This window comes from Choloepus didactylus, chromosome 21 (assembly GCF_015220235.1).
Source record: "Choloepus didactylus isolate mChoDid1 chromosome 21, mChoDid1.pri, whole genome shotgun sequence".
Lineage (NCBI taxonomy): Eukaryota > Metazoa > Chordata > Mammalia > Pilosa > Megalonychidae > Choloepus > Choloepus didactylus.
Window position 1 is genome coordinate 51,199,498 of NC_051327.1, and position 21,895 is coordinate 51,221,392.

The 21,895-nt window shown below is 37.5% G+C and overlaps 1 protein-coding gene across 1 annotated transcript in view; it reads right to left on the bottom strand.

Annotated features, from left to right (window-relative positions):
• LCMT1 (leucine carboxyl methyltransferase 1) overlaps positions 1-17,814 on the bottom strand; it is a 67,139-nt gene extending 49,325 nt beyond the window's left edge. Inside the window, exons 1-4 of the mRNA XM_037814745.1 lie at positions 17,542-17,814; positions 7,140-7,231; positions 4,842-4,963; positions 1,410-1,486 (exon numbers count right to left, since the gene is read on the bottom strand). Coding sequence (XP_037670673.1) covers positions 1,410-1,486; positions 4,842-4,963; positions 7,140-7,231; positions 17,542-17,654 — 404 coding nt within the window. The 5' untranslated portion in view covers positions 17,655-17,814. The remainder of the gene's footprint in view (positions 1-1,409; positions 1,487-4,841; positions 4,964-7,139; positions 7,232-17,541) is intronic.
• Between the last annotated feature and the right edge of the window lie 4,081 nt (positions 17,815-21,895).

The following is a 21,895-nucleotide window of genomic DNA, read 5'->3' on the forward strand; positions in this document are numbered from 1 at the left end:
TGTTCAGAAGGTCTCAGGTTAGGTCAGCTAGGCATTGTATTCAACATCTAATGTCAAATAAAAAACTGATCGTGAAGTAGTTAGACTTAGAAATAGCTAAAGATAGGTTAGCAAGAATTTTCCGAATGTTCAGTGTTTTTCAGGGTCTCTATAGTTTTTGCCTCTGCTCAATCAAAAATTTTAAGATACCTGCTATTTCTCATGGATAACAAAATACTTGACTCTTACAATGACCTAAAGTTCAGAAACATTTATCTGATACATATCCCAATCCAGAATAATATGCAAAAAATTAGAAATCAGAGAGGCAATTTCAATGTACAACCAACCATACACTAATGCCAATCCACGTTTCACCGAGGAACCCACCTTCAGGCTTAACTTAGAGCCCATTTACTCTTATTTCATTCAGGGTTCTAACAAGGTTAGTAGTACTTTGCAGTTCCCATGGCAACAGAATTGCCATTTATCATCTAAAAACCATATTTAATATAAAATATGATTTTATATTAGCAAAGGGAGAAAAATATTTTCATAGGATAAACTAGGGAAAAAAAAACACCTTGAAAACTACCTCCAGTTTGTGAAGATTAGACAATTCTAAAATACAAGCTGAAATACTTTACATATATTAAATTTTTTTTAATGGAAGAATTAGGTATTTTATTTTAATGATCAATTTTAAAAGGGGGAGGGAGTGTGGGTTATAACTATCGAGTAACCCTGACCTCAGACTTGGAGTCAGGGTTTCAATCTTCACTCCACCACTTTCTTGCTATGTGACCTTAGGCAAATTAATAATTAATTTGAGCCCCAATTTCCTCAACTGTATAAAGGAAGTAATAACAGCACTTAATTCCAAAGTTTGCTGTGAGCATTGAATGAGACAATCTAAGGGAAGCACTGAACACAGTGTTAGGTAAAGAAAAACTCTCAGCGAAGATTAGCAAGCTTTTCATTTACAAGTTTGGACTTGAAAACTGGACTCAGACAGGCCCCCAGAATATCCCACATAGAGTAAGTAATTAACTGTACTCTTCCTTTCACTTCCTCATGCAGAAAAATATTTCCTGCACATCTATTCTGTGCTAGGTACATTTCTATGACCTGGGGATAAAACAGTAAACAATACACCCCCAAATTCAGACTATTAAAATAGTAAATGCCATTTTATAAATGTTCAGAGAAATTACATTAATGGATAGAAGAGTCATGAGGGAAGGTATATTTAATTTCAAGGACTGCAAGACAAGCAAGAATGATAGTCCCAGGGCAAGGAAGAAAGTTAGGAGTGGGGATCAAAAGGAAGCAGTGCTCTAACATGAGGTCTGTAGCACCAAACCTGCCATCTACTAAGAATCCTGAATTTTACTTGGCTCTTTTTCTTCCAACCAAAGCCACTAACTTACTTGATGATATGTAGCTTCCTTGTGACTATCATTGGAAAGTCAACTTCAAAATATTTACTTGGGAGAAGATTTTCATCCTGGAGAAAAACAAAGAATAGTCCTTATAATCATGTATTAACTCAAGCATTTACCAGTCACATTTGATATGCCAAGCACTAGGCATGTAAGAGCTATGAGAAAAATAAGCATTTTAAAACAGGGGAAGAATAAATCAGAAATTTATTTTCCATATTACTTTGGACACAGCATAGTGAATGGATGTGAGGGAAGCAAGAAAGGATGCAGGAAAAACACAGGAGGCTACTGTAGTCATCCTGGTAAGGAGTAATGGGGAGCCTAAACTAGGGGAGTGGCAACTGGGATGGAGATGGGGAGGAGTTAGGAGATGCTCTGGAGGTAAGTAATATAAGGTACTTTTCCAAAAACAGCTTAAGACCTGTTAGAGAAGGTCAGGAAATCAATGTACTTGGATTTGGCCAGCAGTTTTGGGATGAAATAGAATAAAATGAAATTATCAGAAAGCATCAAATGTAGTAGAGTTAAGTAGTATTTTGTGAAATACTTCTCTTTTTTTTCTGTTAGAGTAAAGCAGAGTAGAGGTAAAGACCAGGTACTCTAGAGCCAGAGGGTCAGGATTCAAATCCAGGCTCTGCCATTGACTTGCTATGAGGCCTTGTAAAAGTCAGGAGATGCTTTGTGTGAAGGTTTCCTCATCTGAAAAGTGGAAAAAATGCTAACACCTCATGAGTTGTTAGGATCAATGACTAATACATGTGTGGCACTCAAAATGGGGTCTTCCTTTATTATTGGCATACATCCATTTACAGACAAAGGTACCTATCTTGTATTCTGGCTTGGGATGTAACATTTATTTCTTATTGTGGGCTGCAGTGAAAAAAGTGACAACCCACCACACATTGCAAACCCATGCAGAACACATGCACACACATATATACACAGGTCTGCCTTTCCCTCCTGCCTTTCCTAGTTCAGTTGGTGGCTATACCATGTATACAATCACCCACTTGTAATCCTACTATTCCTTCCATCTCCTCCCCACCAACTATCCACTCACTCAGTCCTGCTGCGTCTTCTTCTGGAATCCATTGCTCCTCAGCACTATCACCTCCTCTGTGATTTTCTACAGTCCTTTGGACACAACCACCGTATAATAATAACTAGGGCAAATAGCACGCATGTCACTGGGAAGCCTGGAAGACAACCCAGACTGTGTATCACTCCACAGGGTACTGCTCAGACTTAAAGGGGATCCAACATGACTGACTTCTTCCCCTATGGCTTAGGGTATAGTTGGATCCACTGAGGAAAGAGAATCCAATAGACACCAAGATACTGAGGCTTCTTAAAGGGTTTCATTCACCCTTTACTCTTCAAGAAAATGTGGGCTTCTTCTTGCCCCATTTCTGTTGTTGCCTGAATGTTGGAGTTTTCAACCATCCAGAGTCTTGACCCCCTGAATTGGTATCAAAGGACCTCACGCAGCAGTGGCAGCATGGGGCTTGTGATTCACAGCAAAGCCTCTACTGATGCAACCGGGGGACCATCCCAGGTGGAAGTGGGTGATAGACATGTCCCATGGACAAGGTTTTGCTTATTCTTTTACAGAAACACATATATTTCCAAAACAGGGAAGAGGAAACTTCTTCTTCAAAGAGCCAGGTAGTAAATATTTTAGGCAGGTCAGATGGTCTTTGTGGCAACTACTCAACTCTGCTACTGTGGCATAAAAGCAGCCACAGACAAAACATCAATGAATGGGCATGGCTGTGTTCCAATAAAACTTTATTAACAAAAACAGGCAATGGGCCAGATTTGGCCTGTGGGCCATGACTTGCCAACTGCTGCTCTAAAAGAGAAAGGAAAACCAATATTAGAAAAAAAAAAAAGAGGGACTTTCAATCAAAACAAAACAAAACAAAACAAAACAAAACACTTCAGACCAATATAATCATCGAACAAAACAAAAAATGTTCCACAAGACATTCAGACATTGTGCAATTCTCTTTCCTTGCTACTGAGAGACAACCTTTTACTTAGAAGGGGCACCTAGGCCTCCACGTACCTTGCTCAGAAATAAAAAATTACAGTCCATTAATTATTAACCCCACCTACAAGACAGGAAAAAAAAAGTGACAAAGTCAAAGGAGTCTCAAGTCAAATGGAGGGATATCCTGAGGGCCTCTGTTAACACTGACATACTACATTCTATTACACTGCATTCTGTTCCAGTTTCTTACACCATGCCATGAACACTCCAATGGAAAGGCACATTAGATCAACAAAAAAGGGGAGGTTGCCTAAAAGACTCCTCTGAACAAGTACAGGGGCTGTGCACAGAAGAAAGAGGAAAGAATTTGGAGTACAAATGTCTGTTCCATGTACAAATGTCACCAGCTATACAATCTCAAGGAAGACAAAACCTCTCACAGCTGCATTTAACCCATTTGAGTAAAACCCCTTCACAGAGCTATTGTGGTTATTCATCAGGTCATGTATATAAAAGCACTTCTTAAATATTAGTTATCTTATCCTGAATGAAGAATACAGAATCCAACAATATCAAGACCATGTTGAAGACACTGATTTCTTGAGTAAGAAGAAGGAAGCAGGCAATGGTGACTACAGACCTTCTTATCAGGAGAAGTGATTAGGGGCAAAATAGATAGGCAGGTTAGTTTATTCCCATACACTCTAATTTATCTTGGTCCATGTCTGGAAGAAATCTGGGGAAATACACATACTCTTTACTGTCATGTGACCAACCTGATTAAAGAACCAAGCAAAGCTGCACAAACCTACAAAAAAGCAAAGGCAGTCAATGACTCCTTGTAAGGAAAAGGTTTAGCAGTAAAAACCAAGCCCAGGAGTCAAAGACCAGAGTGTTAGTCCCAGTTCTGCCACTATGTCTAAGTGTTTGACTCTGTGAGTGAATATAATCATATCTGCTCTTGATTCCTAAAGGGGAAGTTATGGGATTAAATCAGAAAATTGTTACAAAAGGATTTTGCATTGTATTATCATCCAGCCTTGTAAATCCCCAGATTTTACCAACAATGCCATCAGATGACATAAAAATGACAAATACACATGCTTTGTCTCAGCAATTCCACTGGTGGAATTATTGCCCCTAATCAACTTTTACACATGCAGAGGGAAACATACACAGGATATTTATTATAACCCTATTTGTAATAACAAATGATTTGAAACAATGCAAATTCCCATCAATAGGGGAATGGGGAAAGAAAATGTGGTACTGATGGTGTCATCGGGGGAGCAGACTAGGCAGATGGGAATGGGGTGAAAGGCTGTTTGTTCACAGCATATCTTTAATATGTATTTAACCAAGTGAACATCTTGAAAACATTAAATTTTTAAACAACTAGGGAAAGGAGGGGGAATTACATTTACCTTTAATTTCCAGAAGGTGGTATCCATCCCAGCCCCAAGGTTCACAATTTGACATTGACATTCTGTCTTCCGTAGAAATGCCTTTATAAGCTGACTGACACCATGAACTCGGGCAAAATATCCTAAAAGAGGACAAGAGAAACTAGTTATCACTAAGCAAGGACAGAATTAACTCCTGCAAAGCCCAAGACATGCGAAGGACAAAACAAAAAACAATTTTCCTTCTTCAGAGTCAGAGACTCATCTGTAGACTTTCATGGGTAAAATAGCAACTTTCAAGTTCTCTTCCTTTTTATAAAGCCATTTGAACCAAAGCAAGGCAATCTATTTAGTAGAGGAATTAGCTACATTACTTAAAAAAATAATCTAAGAAAAATAAAATGTCCTCTAATTTTACATATGAAAAACAATTTATAAATAACAAAACATCTGATCCAAATGCTTTTCTTGGAAATGTGCTTTTTATGGCTATAGAGAAAAGTACTCAGCACTCTGGTAAAACTGAAAATGTTGAGATCATATGGAAAATTATATTTGAAGTCAGGAATTGAGCAGGTGATGCTAAAGCAAAGAAAACCATATTTCTTAGTGTACTCCTTTCATCTCTGCCTTGAGTATGTTAGAGTTTCTATGTAAAACGGCATCTCAGATTGGAAGGGGCACAAACAAATGAATGCCTAATAAAATTACCTGATAAGCTTTGGGGTGGAGAGTTGGGGAAAAGGAGGTAGGAAACAAAGAAGTAAGAAAGGAAGATAAAGTCTATGCATTATAAAGACGTTCTGTTCAAAGACTGAGCCAGAACAATTGTTACCAGTGTGTGACTATTTTAAAAACATTTTTATTTTTCAATTGGAGAATTTTAATGTTATGCAATTATCACTGTAAAACAAAGTACAATTTTATAAGTTTCTGTATGTAGCTGTTACATGTAGGGTAAACCTTTTTTTTTTTTTTTATTAGAGAAGTTGTAAGTTTATAGGAAAAAACATGCAAAAATAGAGTCCCCATATAACCCCATGCATTAGTGTGGCACATTTGTTACAACTGATGAAAGAATATTATTATAATTGTACTATTAATTATAGTGCATTGTTTACTTTAGGGTTCCCTATTTGTGTTGTACAGTTCTAAGAAGTTTTTTAAAAGATTTTTATTTCAGTAACATATACAAATTTCCCCTTTTAACCAAATTCAAATACATAATTCAGTGCTGTTAATTACATTCACAATATAGTGCTACCATCATCACTATTTGTTACCAAAACATTTCCCTCACCCTGAACAGAAACTGTTCACTCTAAGCATTAAATTGAGAATAGCATAAAGAATACTTATTGTAATTTGACAGAGTAATTTATGTCTGTTTAATCTAATAAATAATTTGCACTTGCGTTAGAATGTCTTTTTCAGTTTATTTTTCTAGTCAGTCCTTTTTTAATTGTTTATTACAGAAATATGCATATTGGAAGGGATACCGGAAAATAAAAAGATCCCTCAGCACAAACTGTTGGGAAGAACTCTCCTGTTGGGTCGCAGGTCACCAACCTAGAGATTCAAACCCAGGGACAGGAAGAAGGAAGAAAGGTAGGCTGACATGCAGCCAGAGGCACCAAACCAGTCCCCCTGGCTGGTTCCTGTCCTCTGCAGCATTTGTCAGGACATGCTGCCTCTAGTTTGGAATTGTGACAGTCAGACTTCACCCAATATCACTGATTCCAGGTTCACCCTCAGCTCAAAGTCAACACCACATCCTTACTCTATGGAGCCACTGCTTTAAATTTTCTTTGCATTTCTTACAGAACTTATCTATAGGACCTATCTTTAGGGACAGGATTCTTGGCACACACAGGAAATACGGCCATGGTCAATTTCTCAATCTGGTTGAGAATAATATTCCCTGTATCTAGAATACTTTGACTCCCTTGATGGAAATTACTGCAGAGCCTAATAATAATGTTACTAACACTATAATAAGGTAACAATAATAAATTCCTGATATGAACTAGTTCATAGTAAAAGATGTATGGTTTTTAAAAATATGAAAATGATGTTCAACCTCACAGAGAATTATAAACTAAAATGACAGTAAGATGCCATCTTCATCTATCAGATTAACAAAGATTAAAAGTTTAATAATACACTATATTGGTAAGAATGCTGGGAAATAAGTTCTTTCATATATTATTTGGAAAGAGTGCACCCTGGAGCACACTTTTTAAGAACGAATACCAAAACCTCAGGCCCCTGAGCTGATGAGGAAATAATGAGGAGAGGGACAGGAGGAGTGTCACTTGCCTCTGTTAATTTCTGGGGCCTTCCTTTCCTTAGACAGTCTCACAAAATATTGGATGTAAGGATCATGCCAGTAGCCAAGGCTTACAGCAAACCTGTAAGGGATGAAAAGGGAGGTAGATGAATAGAATTAGTAGGTTCAGACAAAGGTAGCATTGTCAAGTTCCAGGGAGCAGGTCAAGAGTCCAGAGGAACACCGCCTAGCTGAAAAGGCCAACAAATGACATTTAGTGCCCCATTACAAATTTAAATGGAATCACCCATTTATCTTCATATTCACATTGCACTGTCCACCATGTTTCTGATGATGGTTATTTATCATCACTCTACTCATTTCCCTAATTCCTTCCCTAGGCCCTAAACCTCAGCTAATCTAATTTCATACTAAATAGAGCAGATCATGACCATTCACTTAGTGAACTCATTGACCAGAGCTAGTCACAGAACTCTACCCAATCAAAAGTTCTATATCCAGAAGAAAGGAAACCCAGAAATATTTGACAAACATTAATTACTACCTAAGTATTCCTCCCTATTCTGTATTATGTGCCAGTTATTTCACTTTCCCTAGGGAGGTTACAGTGGGGGAAGCCAGGACCAAATCAACAACTACTATGTTACAACTCAGAAAATGCTATGGTGGCCTGTTTCTACCCCAGTCTATATAACAGGAAGTTAAAATGTTTTAGCGTTCCATTTCCGGCAATTGAAGCCTGGATTGGAACTGGAAGCTTTCTGGCAATCATGAGTGGAAACACGGAAAGAATCTGGATCCCTGAGCTATGCAAAGTGGCTGGAGGTTTGGAGCCTGCTCTACCTCTGAATCTCTGACTTATGAGATAATAAATTTCTTTAAAACATATAGGAGACTAGACTGAAATAGAAAATACCAGTGTACATCACATAGTAAGGGTTAAAGATTGTTTCCTGAAACTTCTGTTTCAATTGCATATGGTGATGGGCAATTGAAAAATCTATTTTTTCAGCAGGTGGCCGGCAGAAAGTCTGATAGACACTGATTTCAAAGAAATCATCTATTGCCATCTAGTGGTAAAAATCATAACCGCAGTTGAAGCAGGAATGGTAGACCACTTGTTTACCTGCACTGACAGAGCAGTCACCCTGCAGACTGCAAGTTGGAAGGCACCTTAGAAATGATCTAGTTAGTGTAAGACTCCTTTCAACATTATCAAGCCATTGCTTGTCTACATCAGCAAGGAAAGCATTCTTTCAACTGCTAAGTAACTCATTGTTGAAAAGCTGATCAATTTGCCTCCCTCTAAGGACTTTTCAGACTTACTACCACCCTCTTGGATAATAAAGAACAGGTTTTATTCCTCTCAACTGTGCATTATCAGTAAGTTTGATACTACTGATTCAGTCATCCATTATTTACTTCGTGCCTATGTGTGCTGGGCACTGGGGAAGCAGTGGTGAATGCAACAGAGAAAGGTGAAGAACAAAGGAAATGAAAAGATGATGACAAATGAAAGACATGAATAGTAAAAAGGATGATAGGACATACTTTAGGGAAGGTGAAAAGTGAAGGCCTCTGAAGAGGGGACTGTTGAGTTGGTCCTGGAGAAAGGGAAAAAGTCATTGTGCAAGATGCATTCCAGACAGGAGGATCAGCAGATATAAAGCTCTGGATGGGAACAGACTTGGAATGTTCCATTAACTGAAAGAGGGTAGTGGGTAGAGAACAGTAAGAAAACAGAAGAGCAGAGGAGACTGGAGACACAAGCAGGTCAGGACACACGGGGTCTTGCAGGAGTCTGGATTGACCTCAACAGCATACTGTATGTACTCAGTACAAAAAGGTCTTAAGATGCTGGAGCACATGACACAAATAAATCCAATCACCAATTTCTGAAGATTCCTACTTCCTAATGTTTTTAACTTTTATCTCTTTCCATTCCTCAAAATGAGATGACTATACATGATTTCCATGTCTCAGGGCTAAAAGGATCTCACTGTTTTCTGCCTATGAGAGTGGAGAAGATAAAAAAGATTTACAACAGTATTGGAAAGAGAGTAGGGAAAAGAGTGATATTAGGCACTACTGATGGGAGTTCTGAAGGGCAGGTGAGTGTTATGTTTCAGAACGTAAAGGCCATCAATCAGAGATTAATTGAATTAATTTTGGTGTATCCATACAGCGAAATGTCACTTAAAATATGAACTAGAAGGATTATACATGGAAATATGTTCAAGATATACTGTTAAAGAGAAAAAGGTAAGACCAAACATATATGTAGTGTATATGTCCATAAATATATATGTGTAAGTCTATATTATGCCAAAATATTAATTATACTAATTATTACCAAATATCAATAATACTAATTATTAATCTGAGGTTTCTGGTATTTAATTTCATCAAATCCAAGGCATCATCAATTGTAAGATGTACCACCAAGAAAGAAAATGTAGCCAATTAAATTAACTGCATGCTTTTTCTTATCATTTAGGATTTTAATTTTGTGGTTATTGAAAAAGTTATTTTGGAATTATTTAGAAGTTGTTTTCATACATTTCTCTTGTATACACATAAAAAGGAAAATATAAGTGAAATAAATTGGATGTCTTCACTTTCAGGAAGTCTGAGTTTTTGCACAATATCGACCTTGTGCCATCGAGTGTTGGCGAAGGGTTTTACTTAAGAGATCTCCACCATCCTCTCTGAGATTTTCTTCCAAGCCACTGATCCTCATTTTGTAAATTTTGATACAGGCTCCTTCTTGATCTCATCAGAAGATCTCAATGGGAGTTTTTCAAGCAGCAATCAGTATTTGTGTTTCTTCTTCAAATGGCCCTTAAATGGCACATGGATTAAAGCGTCCAGAAGGTGAGGTTCTACCTGTCCAGCCATGCCATCAGAAATAACAACCACATCCACACATGCACAGGTAATGACAACCATATACAACTGACAGCCTCTGAAGGACAAACTGAAACTAAATCACACCTTAGTTTAAAGAAGTTAAAATGCAAGAACAGGTGTGTCACAACAACAATAATAAACAATTAATTTGGATATCATAAACAAAAAGGCAAATATTAAAGTAGGAAAAATATCTGTAATGTCACAAAGAACTAATATCCTTACAACATAAAGGACTCTTATAAATTAAAAAGAAGAAACATAATATTCCAGAAGAAAAATATGTACCAAGGACAAAAAAGGACAATTCACAAAAGAAGAAACACACTGATCAATGAACACACACAAAGCTCAGCCTCATCAATAATGCAAAAATACACATTAAAGTAAAAGCAGAGACTGATATTTCTTCGATAAATTAGCAACAAAACCATTCTGTAATAGAACTTGGCACCAGAGAAGAACAAGGAGAAGGCACTCGAACGCTGTCACAGGAACTGTGGACTGGTACAATCATGTTTATAGTCACTCTGGCAACAGGCAAAAAAGACCAAAAACCATGCACATACAAGGACCCAGTTCTAAAATTCCTAGGGAAATAATCAAGAATGAATACAAAGATTTTCTATAAGAACACTGAACTGTGGAGTTACAGTATCAAGTGACAAAGCAACCTACAAAATTATTTGTACAGGGTGTTCCCAATAATGCTATAAAATATATCTATGTACTTATATACCCAGAAAAACACAAGACTGCCCAGAGTGTACACCAAAATGTTAACCGTGGTTATCTATGGACCACAATTCTGTGCATCTAGTTCTGCCTGTTCATTCCCATTATAGTCGTATTCTCACAAAATCCATTTAGATCCCTTCTATTTGTACATCCTAATTTCATACTTAAAACCTAGACTCAAAGAATAAAAAATCTCAGATTTGGAAAGACCTTCAAGATTTTCCCAGTCTTCATTCAATTTACCAGTTTTCAGAATTTCCATGACATTTACTTACCACCTGCTCAATTTAATATTTTAAATCAACCCACCTTTAAAAACATATACACAGGTGTGATGTGCTAATGTTTTCTTCTTACACAACACTGTAATAAATGCCTAACTATTAAAACTTAAAAAGCCTATCCATGGGCTGCCTAAAATCATTATACATTATTCCCATGAGAAACACTCATCTGGTCCAAGCAGAACAGTTTCTTTCCATTCAAGAAACACTTACTGAGTGAGCCCTATTTGCAAGAGTCAACTGCAACAATGGGTCCTTCATCTAAAAGGTGTGGAATCCCCTCCAACAGCAATTTCCTCATCTGAAGCTTCAGAGAATGGGAAGGGATCCCTGCTCTGCGTCCTGACTCTACAGCTTGAGGTTGGAGGCTAAATCTCAATTATTTCTTTAATCAACATTCACTGAGCACTTGCTATGTGCCAGGAATAATTCTAAACACTTGACAAATATGAACATATAACCCTCCTAACAACTCTAGGAGGGAGGTACTACTTTCCAGAAAGATGTCAAAGTAGTTAATTATGGAACTTTGTCGGGAACTCAATTCTACTACTTTTCAAACTTCCTTACTGACCTGGATTTAGATATTCCACTGTTAACCCACTAGTTGTTTAAATGGTGAGATTGTGTGTGTATTGCTGTATCTATACTGCAAAATCAACTGTATTCTTAGCATTAATTTTTAAGTTTGGGGTTTGAACTGCATATTGTTTGTGGTCTTTTAAGACCTCTATCTTAACATTATTGTTGTTCTTGTACATTGTTTAGTTTCATTTTTATTTTCTATTGGTTTTACTCTTGGTTTATAAATGGAAGTCAGGAAGCAAAGTCCGAAGGGCAATGATTTAGACACTATGTACCTAAAAAGAGTTTGGATTTGTTTTACTCCCTGGGAGCTTACTTTAAGTCTTAAAATTAAATAGTATTAAAAAATAAATAAAGTAAGTTCTCCAACTCTGTTTTTATGAGGACTGTTTTGGCTATTCTAGCTCCTCTGTGTTTGCATATACATTTTAGGATCAACTTGATAATTAAAAAAAAAAAAAAAAAAAGCCTGCTAGTATTTTGATTAGGATTGCACTGACTCTATGGATCAACTGGGGGAGAACAGAAATCTTAAAAACTTCAAGTCTTCTAATCTATAAACAAGGATATCTTCTATAACTTAAGTCTTCTTTAATTTCTCTCATCAATATTTTAGTTTTCTGTGTAAAGCTCTTTCAGTAGATTTATTCCTAGATACATGTTATTTTTTTTGAGGCTACATTAAACGACATTTCAAAATTTCATTTTCATATATATGTACTTTTACAATGCATCTATCTGACACAGGACTCCAATCCAGCATATACAATCAACTCCTACAAATCAATAACAAAATGCAATTTTAAAATGGGCAAAAGACTCGAACAAATAGTTCACAAAAGAAGACAGAGGAATGGCCAATAAGCATACAAAGAGGTCCACATCATTAGGAAGCAGGGAAATGCAATTGAAAACCATAAAACATGGGCAATGCTATTTCACACCAAACTGACAATACCAAATGTTAACAAGGATGTGGAGAAACTGGAGTTCTGATATGTTGCTGGTGGAAAGTATAAATTGATAAACCACAAACTGGTTGCTGAGATGAGGGATGATATGAGGGAAATTTCTGGAGTTTCAGATGTATTTATACCTTGTTTTGGCTAGTGCTAAACAGGTATATATAATTGCCAAAACTAATCAATTTGAATACTTAAGACTGAGCATTTTATCATATGTTAACTTCTCCACACCTCCCACCCCTCTCTTTGTAGGTTAAGAATAGCTTGAAAATTCTGGATGAAATGGGACTAATTAAGCAAGAAAGATGGAAAAAGCTTTTGGGGCAGAAGGAACAGCATGCTCAAAGGCCCCAAGGAAGGAATGAAGGAAAAGAGAACATACAAAGAACTGAAAGATCATGCAGCTAGGGCCCATGGAAGATGAGGGTGATGTGAAGTGAGTCTGCAGAAGTAGGACAAAACAGGATGGGTTGTGTAGTCCACAAACAGAATTTTAGTCTTTCTAAGACTAACAGGAAGTCATTAAAATAGGGAGTGACAGGAGCAAATGCATCTTTACAAGACCCTGGCTTTAGTGGAAAATATGGGAGGTAAGACTGGACGGGGAAGTCCAGTTAGCAGAGTAGTACCATAGCTCAGGCCACAGATGATCTTAGCTTGGACTAGGATGGCAGAGGCAAGAGTAGCAAAAAGGGGTAGATTCCAAAGATATTCAGAAGACAAAATTCACAGGTCTGGGTAATTGATCCCGTAAGAGGGTAAAGTGAAAGGCATTTTCAAGATGACTCCTTCCTTTTTCAATTGTGAACTCAATGAAGAATGGCACCATTCACTGACTTGGGGTAGAGGAGGGCAAAAGGAGGGGAACATGGGAAGGTAATCTTGAGTACAGGTTTGAAAATAATAAATTTGAGATAATTTTAAGATATTCAAGTGGCAGTTTCAAGTTGGCAGTTAAATATCCATGTTAGGTGTGAACTAGATCATGAAAAAGTGTGGTATGCCATGCAATGTAGCATATAATTTACTTATACCTGACAGGGAACAAGAAGGTTTTAAGTAACAAAGTGATGAAATAAGGTTTCTGTTTCTGAAAAATCACTCTGGCCGTAGCATAAACAATTGGATGAAGGAGGTAGCCAAGTACCATCGGTCAGGCCTTGACATCATTAGAAGCTGGCCCGGCATTCACAGCAAGGACATGCTGTTCTCCTGTTGGACATCAACAACCTCACTGAATACCAACCCAAGGGCATTCTGCAACAGTGATGACATGAGACAAAATAAGAGCATTTCATAATTTTGTCTAATAATAGACAAAAGCAAGGTCACTGTGCCACCCTCAAAACATCAATCATCCTTTGCTCCAAGATAATATGAATGATCACTGCTTCTTTATGAAATACAGCTTCAGTCATACTCTAGTCTACCCTCCTTTCAGAAAAAATTGATCGAGATACCCAAAGAATTGTTCCTGCCTGCTGTCAGTACCCAGGTCCAGAGGAATTTCCTGCTTCCTTGGATCCTCCTCCAAATCACCCAAAGTCCAAACACTTTAAGTTCTTTCTAAAAAGCCTCTCACTGAGCCCGTGGTTTTCCAAGATGTGCATTCTCCTTCATTGCAATGAGTAATACATCCAACTTGGTTTAATTACAGGTGAGAGGAACTAATCACTGCAGATGAGGTGGTGAAATAAAGGAGTATCCCATGTATAGGCTGGGTTCTCCACGTAGACTCTGAAATCACCTCAGATAAAGTCAATAATTGAGATATAGAAGAAGACTGAGGATCAAGTGCCAAAATCTTCAATAAATTAGGATGAGTAACTGACAGCAGGAAGAAGGGAGCGATGAGAAGGACAGGGCAGCCAAGCTGGTAGGATGGATCTCAAAGAAACATGTTGGAGAAACAAATATGATAAAGGACAAAAATTTCCAACCCCCTAATCCTGAGATATAAAGGGTATGAGAAAATAGAGGCACCACTTGAGAGAACTTCAAGAAAATGACATCTCTAAGGAAGGGCCAGAGTTAAGGCAAAGAAAGGGAAGGAATGGCTAACAACAAGTTGAAGAAATACAAGAGTCTGTTGATTACAGAATGGTAATTTCAGAGGACACAATGAGGGTTTGGGGAGAGGGAATCGGTAAGCAAGAGTGGAGAACTGGTTTAGGGGTACAGGGTAGCATGACAGGTATAAGTAGAAGAGATGAGTAGGGTGGGCAGGGAGATAGCTATCACGGTACACACTCAATGACTACCTTTTGAATCAAATGGGAATTATTAAACTTAAACTTAATATATCCAGTTAGAAGAGTTCTAACTATAAAACTCCACCAGTGACAGAATGGGTCTCTGATGTTAATGAGGTTGATGATTTGATGGCAAAGGGGGTGGTGCTGATGACAATAACTACCATTTTTGAGCACTCACTATGTGCCAGGCACTGTTGGAAGCAATCACTACAGATTTAATTCATTTAATTCTCATGACAATCCTCTGTAACAGGTAATACTGTTATCACCTAAGAAGGGAACATACTAAAACAGAAGTAACAAAATTATATATGCCCTGGGAAGTTAATGGGCTTTATCATAGCTATTGTAGGGATTTTATCACCTTAACTCAGGGTAGCAGGAACCAGCCAGACCCATACCTACTACATATTCAGCAACTTCAACCAAATAATACCCAGGATGGAAATAAATAATAATATTAATTTATTGAGGGCTTCACTTTGTGTCAGACCCTGTACTAGGTGTTTTGCATCGAGTACCTGATTTAATCCTTATACCAAAAAAGTTACCGTTAGTATTCCCATTTTAGAGATGAAGAGACTAAGGCAGAGAAAGGAGAGTAATTTGTCCAAGATATATGCAAGAATTCCTTAATTAATAACAAGATTTACTGAAAAAATTTAAGGATTTAATATGTCACAGCAAAGACGCAAATCACAATATTTCAGAAGTTGAAAGCAGTGAGTCTTGAAAAATGTTTAAGAACATTAATTTATGGATTGTCACATGATCTTTGTATATTTACTTCAGAGGAGGGAACCCACTGAAAAATGTTTCGCTGAAATGCACCCAGATGGCCAATATGCCTAGTCTGTACAGGCCTGGACGTGCCCCAGAAAATTCTGATTCAGTGGGTCTGGAGTAAGCCCTGAGCAACAGTAGCTTTTCTTAGAAACCTCCCCTACCTTAGATTCCTCACCATTCCAAACCCAAATTTCCCTGCAATATTTAGCTGCTGGTAGACACAGAGAGAATGAAAAAGTGAGGCAGAAAAGAGCTGAAAAAATAAAAACTATCACGCAGAGAGTCAAGGAAAGGCATGTTCTATGTATCATATTTCTATGTACTTTTCTGTGTGATGAGCAATTGTATAACAAATTTACTTTTTCAATGTAGGCAAACAGCAGTCAATATTAGAAATATTTCTATATTAGAAAAATTATTTCATGTTTGACAGTGTTACAGATATGCAGAAGTATATAATTCATGCATTTATTTGGTTAATATCAACTGAAATCTGGAGAGAAGTAAAGTTGGGTGTAATCCACTTAAATTCACAAATTTTAACAAGGACTACCTCCAAGCCTTAGTCTTCGTGTTTGTTTATCCATTTACTTATTTAAGCGACCAACATCACACCTACTATATGGCAGACAGTGCTCTACATGCTTCAGTAATATTAAATATAATTTAATCTTTTGAACCACCCTCTGAGGTAGGTACTGGTATTATCCCGATTCTATAGATCAGAAATGTGAGCCACAGAAAGGGTTAGTACTTGCCCAAGTTTAAACAGCTAGTAAACGTCAGCACCTGAATCAGTTTGACAGAGAGTATGGTAACAGAGTCTATGTTCTAACTCCCTGTTCTGTCTCCAGGAACCCAAAATAGTGCCAAGGGGTGACTGTAAACTACTATATTCTGACTTAATATAAAACTCTAGTTTTCCCCATTCTACAGTCCCTATTTGGTCCCAGCCTATTTTTCAGCCCCTAGGACACTCTTTCAGTTCTTCCAAAAGTCCACTCTCCTCCTTGCTGTATCCCTTAATCTGAATGCCGTCTTACACCCCTCTCTTTTTAGCCTTTTATTCTCAGCAAACAGTATTGCATAAATTGTAAGTTCTATTGACACCCTGTGCTTCTTTTCAACTCTCAACAATATAATTAGGTATTCCATGGGTAATTATTTGTTTCTTGCCAGTTTTTTCCAACTAGATAGTGAGTTACTGTAGCTCAGAAAACCATGTCTGTCTTGTTCATCATGGATTCCCAGTCACAAAATCCCCAGTAACCAGCATAAAGTAATGGCCTGGCACAAAGTAAGCTCTCAATAATTTTGTTGAATAAATGAATGAAGGGCTACATGCAAACTTCATGTTTTCTTTTTCACCAACACATACCCCATGGAGACTCCTGAAGCAGGCGGGCAAGAGCTCTGGAAACAGAAGCCTTAGCGTGTTGCTGGCTCTGCAAATAATTTTGTGGCCCTGGTCAAGTCATTTCCCCTCTCATTAGTCTGAGTTTCAGGTACACAATGGGGATCACGACAACCCCAAAAGGAATGCAACCTATCGAAGAGGGAGAGCCTGCACATCTCTTTCTCACAACGCATCATAACTGTAGTTATTTGCTTCATGTCGGTCTTCCAGCAAGACTTTAGCTCCAAGAAGAACAAGACCACGTCTGCTTGCTTTAGCGCTACATCCCCAATCATAAAATTCCCAGGGTATGCACTGTTCCTGACACACAACAACCGTTTGGTAATTACAACTTAATGAATGAACCCCTGCTCTGTGCACTTCACAGGGGTGAAGCGAGGACAGCATGAGTTGACGGTTGTATTATCCCTTATCGCGTCTGAGCGTGGGCACACCCCCATCAAAGTCCTAGCCCCGAGATACCCGCCCCTAACTCCGCGCGCAGCAGGCACCTCTTGCACAGAGAAGCATCTTCACAGGTGCCGCGCACGCCCTCGTCATCAGTGTCGCAGCTCGAGGTACAGGGAGAGGAGGAGATCGCGGTCCCTCTCAGACTAGCGGCCATGGGCGTTGCGATTCCGGGATGCTGTGCCCACCAGGGACATGGAAGCCGGGTCGACAGGCGACGGAGGAACCAGCGAGCCACAGGTGAAGGAAAGACAGCTGGGCTGCCCACCACTGGCCTCAGCTGGCGCAACGCAGTGACGCCACCCACGACCGCTGCACCAGCAACCTTCCTGTTTATTGGAACCTCTGCGAGGACGCTCATTGGTCAATTTCCCTGACCCTCATTCAGGGAGGTGCTCATTGGAGAATACCATTAGCTTCGTCCATGTAATCCGGAAGTTCTCCCAGAGAGACTTAAAACAATTTGAAGGTAGAGGACCGCAGTGCTTCTCGGGAATTGTAGTCTTAGGAGCTTTGGTTGCTTTTTGCCGGTGACAAAATATTACGACTATAATTAACTCAGGGTGGAAGAACTAGTAGGATCCGCAGCATTGGGACGAACGGCAGAGAAACCAACCGGAGCAAACAAATGTCACTTGTTATGCTCAGTCTGGGCTCAGGCTCATGAACAATTTAACAAATATTTATTGAGTGCTGACTCAGGGCCAGACACTGTACTAAGGGCTTTACTAAGACACTTACTAAGCTTGGGCTTTGATTTTCACAGCAACCCAATAAGGTAGGAATCATTAACCCAGTTTCACAGATGAGTAGCCAGTGGTAAAAAGGTTAATTGCCCAAGACTCTGCATCTAGGAAGTGGCAGAACCAGGAGAAGCTACTCAAACCCAGATCCATTTATAAGGATTTATGCCATTAAAGTGGCAAACTCACTTGATCTGACTCCACAGTGTGTGCTGGTACCTACTAAGCCGCGTTACACCCAAGGTAGAAAGGTAAACTGGACTCTGCACCTTTATTTTACAATGGCCACATGCCTGCATGTTCAATTATATTCTTGGGAAAGTGAGGTTTCCTCCTTTCTTTTTCCTCACTCTTTCTTTTCCTCTTCCCTTAACTACAAGGTGTTTTTGTGTTTTTTTAGACCCTGTGCTTATTGTTGAAGGAGGTGAGGCATGTACTTTAATAACTTGTAGGGTTTAGGGAGGTTGTGAGAAGGCTTTGAAAGATGGGGAGAATGTACCAGGGAGGTGTGAAGGCACCACTCTCCATTCTAGAATCGTAGAGCAGGAGAGGCCTCACTCCACCCTATTTCCTTCCCCATCTTGTTATTTGATGCCTGTCTTTAGATGGTCCTCCAGCTTCTGCAAACTAGCAACAGGTGGCTCACTTTTTCAAGAGGCAATTCATCCCTGGTCAGCATGTTGTACTTTGTTTAATGTGCACCATAACTTGGAAAGTGCAAACTAAGGATCAGGGCAAGTATGTTTTTATAGAAGAGAAGACAAAAGGAAGACTTTTATTTTAGATTTTATTTATTTCTGTATGCTTTGAGTTTTCCAACTATGTGCAACTAGTACTTATTTTTAAAAGTAAAATAAAAGTGTTATATGAGCCATTTTGGTTTTGTTTCTTAAATGTTTCTGAATTTAAAAAGCTAATAAATGTTAAAATTGAAAATCGTGACAACTCTATTTTATTCAAGCACCTACCATATTAAGCAACTAACATCCATTATATCTTTTATTGCTGACTATATGAGGATCCTTATTCATAAATTCAAGAGTAGTATAATCCAAGAATGAAAGGATGTTTTAACATAAGAATATATAAGAATATTTATTAATTAGCAAAAATAAGGAGAAAACTATATTATCATCTTAATGGATGCAGAAAAAAATTTGATAACATTCAGTACCCATTCAAACTTTAAAGGAAACAAAAGCCTCTTAACAAAATTTGATTCATTGGGATAGTGTTAACTCCGATAAGGAGTATCTACCAAAACCTAATTCCCTTTAATTCATGACCATTCCATTTAAAATCAGCAATAAGACGAAAATGCCCACTAGCCCCACTGGTTCAAAATTATGTTGGAGGATCCAAGCAGTGAAGTAATCGAAGAAAAAATTAAAAGTTATAAATACTGAAATAGGATAAAAATATGGTCATTATTTATGTATAATATGATTCGCTGTGTAGAAAACCCAAAATAACCAACCAACAAATTATTTAAATAACTGCACTTTTGTTGCTGGATATAAGGTCAATATCCTAGTATCAATGGCATTTCTATATACCAGCAATAAATAGTTAGAAAATGTAGTATTTTAAAAAGACCAATTTTAATAGCAATGAACGCATGCAACAAGGAATAAATCAAACAAAAGATGTGAAAAATTTCTGTGGAGAAAAAATAATGAAATATTTTTGAGAAACAAAAAAAGTGAAAGAAGAAGATAGAGAGACTAAAAGCAATATACAAAGTTCATGGATGCAGCCCCTCAATATTATAATGGCAGCTATAATGACTGATACTTTTTGGGCATTTAGCATGGGCTGTATGTTTTTCTATGTGCATTACAAGTATTAAGTCTTTAGAGATAACCCCAACTGATCTCTAAATTCAAAGCCATTCCAATCAAAATTCCAGGGAAGATTAAGAGGATTTTTTTGAATTTGGTACGCTGATTTAAAAATGTATGAAAATCAAATGCCCAAGAATTTCAAAGAAACTTCTCAAGAAAGAATTTGGTTGAGAACTTTCCAAAACAGATATCATAATTTATTATAATGCTAAAGTAATTAAGGTAGTGTAATTAAAGCAGTCACAGGAATTGAGAAAGACATCACTGGATCTAAATAGAGTCCAGATTCATATCTACATTTACATGGAGACTTGACATATGACTGAGATCATATCAGAGATGGATTATTGAGTAAACTTGCTGGGACATTCAGTAATTCATATAAAAATAAGTTGCATGTTTATATCTTGTATATAAAATAACTCCAGAACAAATAAAGAACTAAAGGTGGAAGTGAAAAAATTTAGCATCTTTAGAAGAAAAATATAGAAAACCTGTGAGACTCTGGAGTTTGGTGTATTTCTTTAAAAAGACACAAACAATGCTAACCATAAAGGGGATAAAGATAAATTTAGCTTCATCAATATTAAGTCCTTTTTATGTGAGGCTAAAATGAGAAAAGTGAAAGGATAAGTCACAATGTTGTCACAATATAAGTGACAACAAAACAGTATCCATCATAAACAAATAATTCCTACAAATCAACAAGAAAATGTACGACAATCCAATAGACAAAAAATGACAGACATTTCATAAGATAAAAAAACACGAATGGCCAAGAATCTTATAGTTGGATATATCATGTTTCTAGTACTTATGAAGAAGGAAATTTAAAATATGAGATACCATTTTTTATCACTATATAGGCAAAAATTTAAAAGTCTGACAAGAACCCTTATTAATAAGGTCATGAAACTATGAGAACATATAAATACAGCTGAGGCATAAATTGGTACAATCTCTTTGGAGAAACTTTTGGCATTTTCTAAAGAAGTTTCATACACATACTCTGTGACTTAGCCATTCTATTCTTAGTTATAACCAAGAGAAATACTTGCACTGTGCCTCAGGATACATGCAAATTAATTTTCACAGCAGCAGTATTCAAAATAGAAAAAAAAAACTACAAACAACTTACATGTCTATCAGTAGGAAGATGAACAAATAACCTGTTAAAAATCAATAAGATGGAAAACTATGTTCCCGTGAAAATGAATGAAATAGAGATACCAGTTTCAAGCATCAGTTGAATAATAGAAACATATTTTTAATGAAAGAAGAAAGGATAATATTTTTATAAAATTCAAATCAAGCAAAATTAATATATGCTGTTAAGGGACACATACATGTGTGATAAAATAATAAAGATAAAGCAAAGGAATGAGGAAAAATGAGGGTTCAGGATACTGGCAGCTTCTGGGCTGTGGGGAAGGTAGGACCTGGGGAAAAAGGGAAATAGAGTAAGGAAGGAGTAAAATGACACCACAATAATTTCTCAAGTTAGGGTGGGTTCATGTGAGTTTGTTATTATACATATCCAAGCTATTCATTACAGAGATTTTCCACTGTAATTACTATAAAATCTTTTCTAAATAAAAAATAGAATGGTGACCATATATGCCATTCCATTATATGTCACGGGTTGGGTGCAGGGAACAGATATACTCAAACTTTAGGAACCCTGAATCACACCCACAAAACAGGCAAAAACCAAATAAACAATAGGAACCAGGGGGTGACTGGAAGAAGGTGGCGGCAAATGCCTTGACACACCTCTGTTGTTTGATGAGCGTTTGATTCAGAAAAGCTGG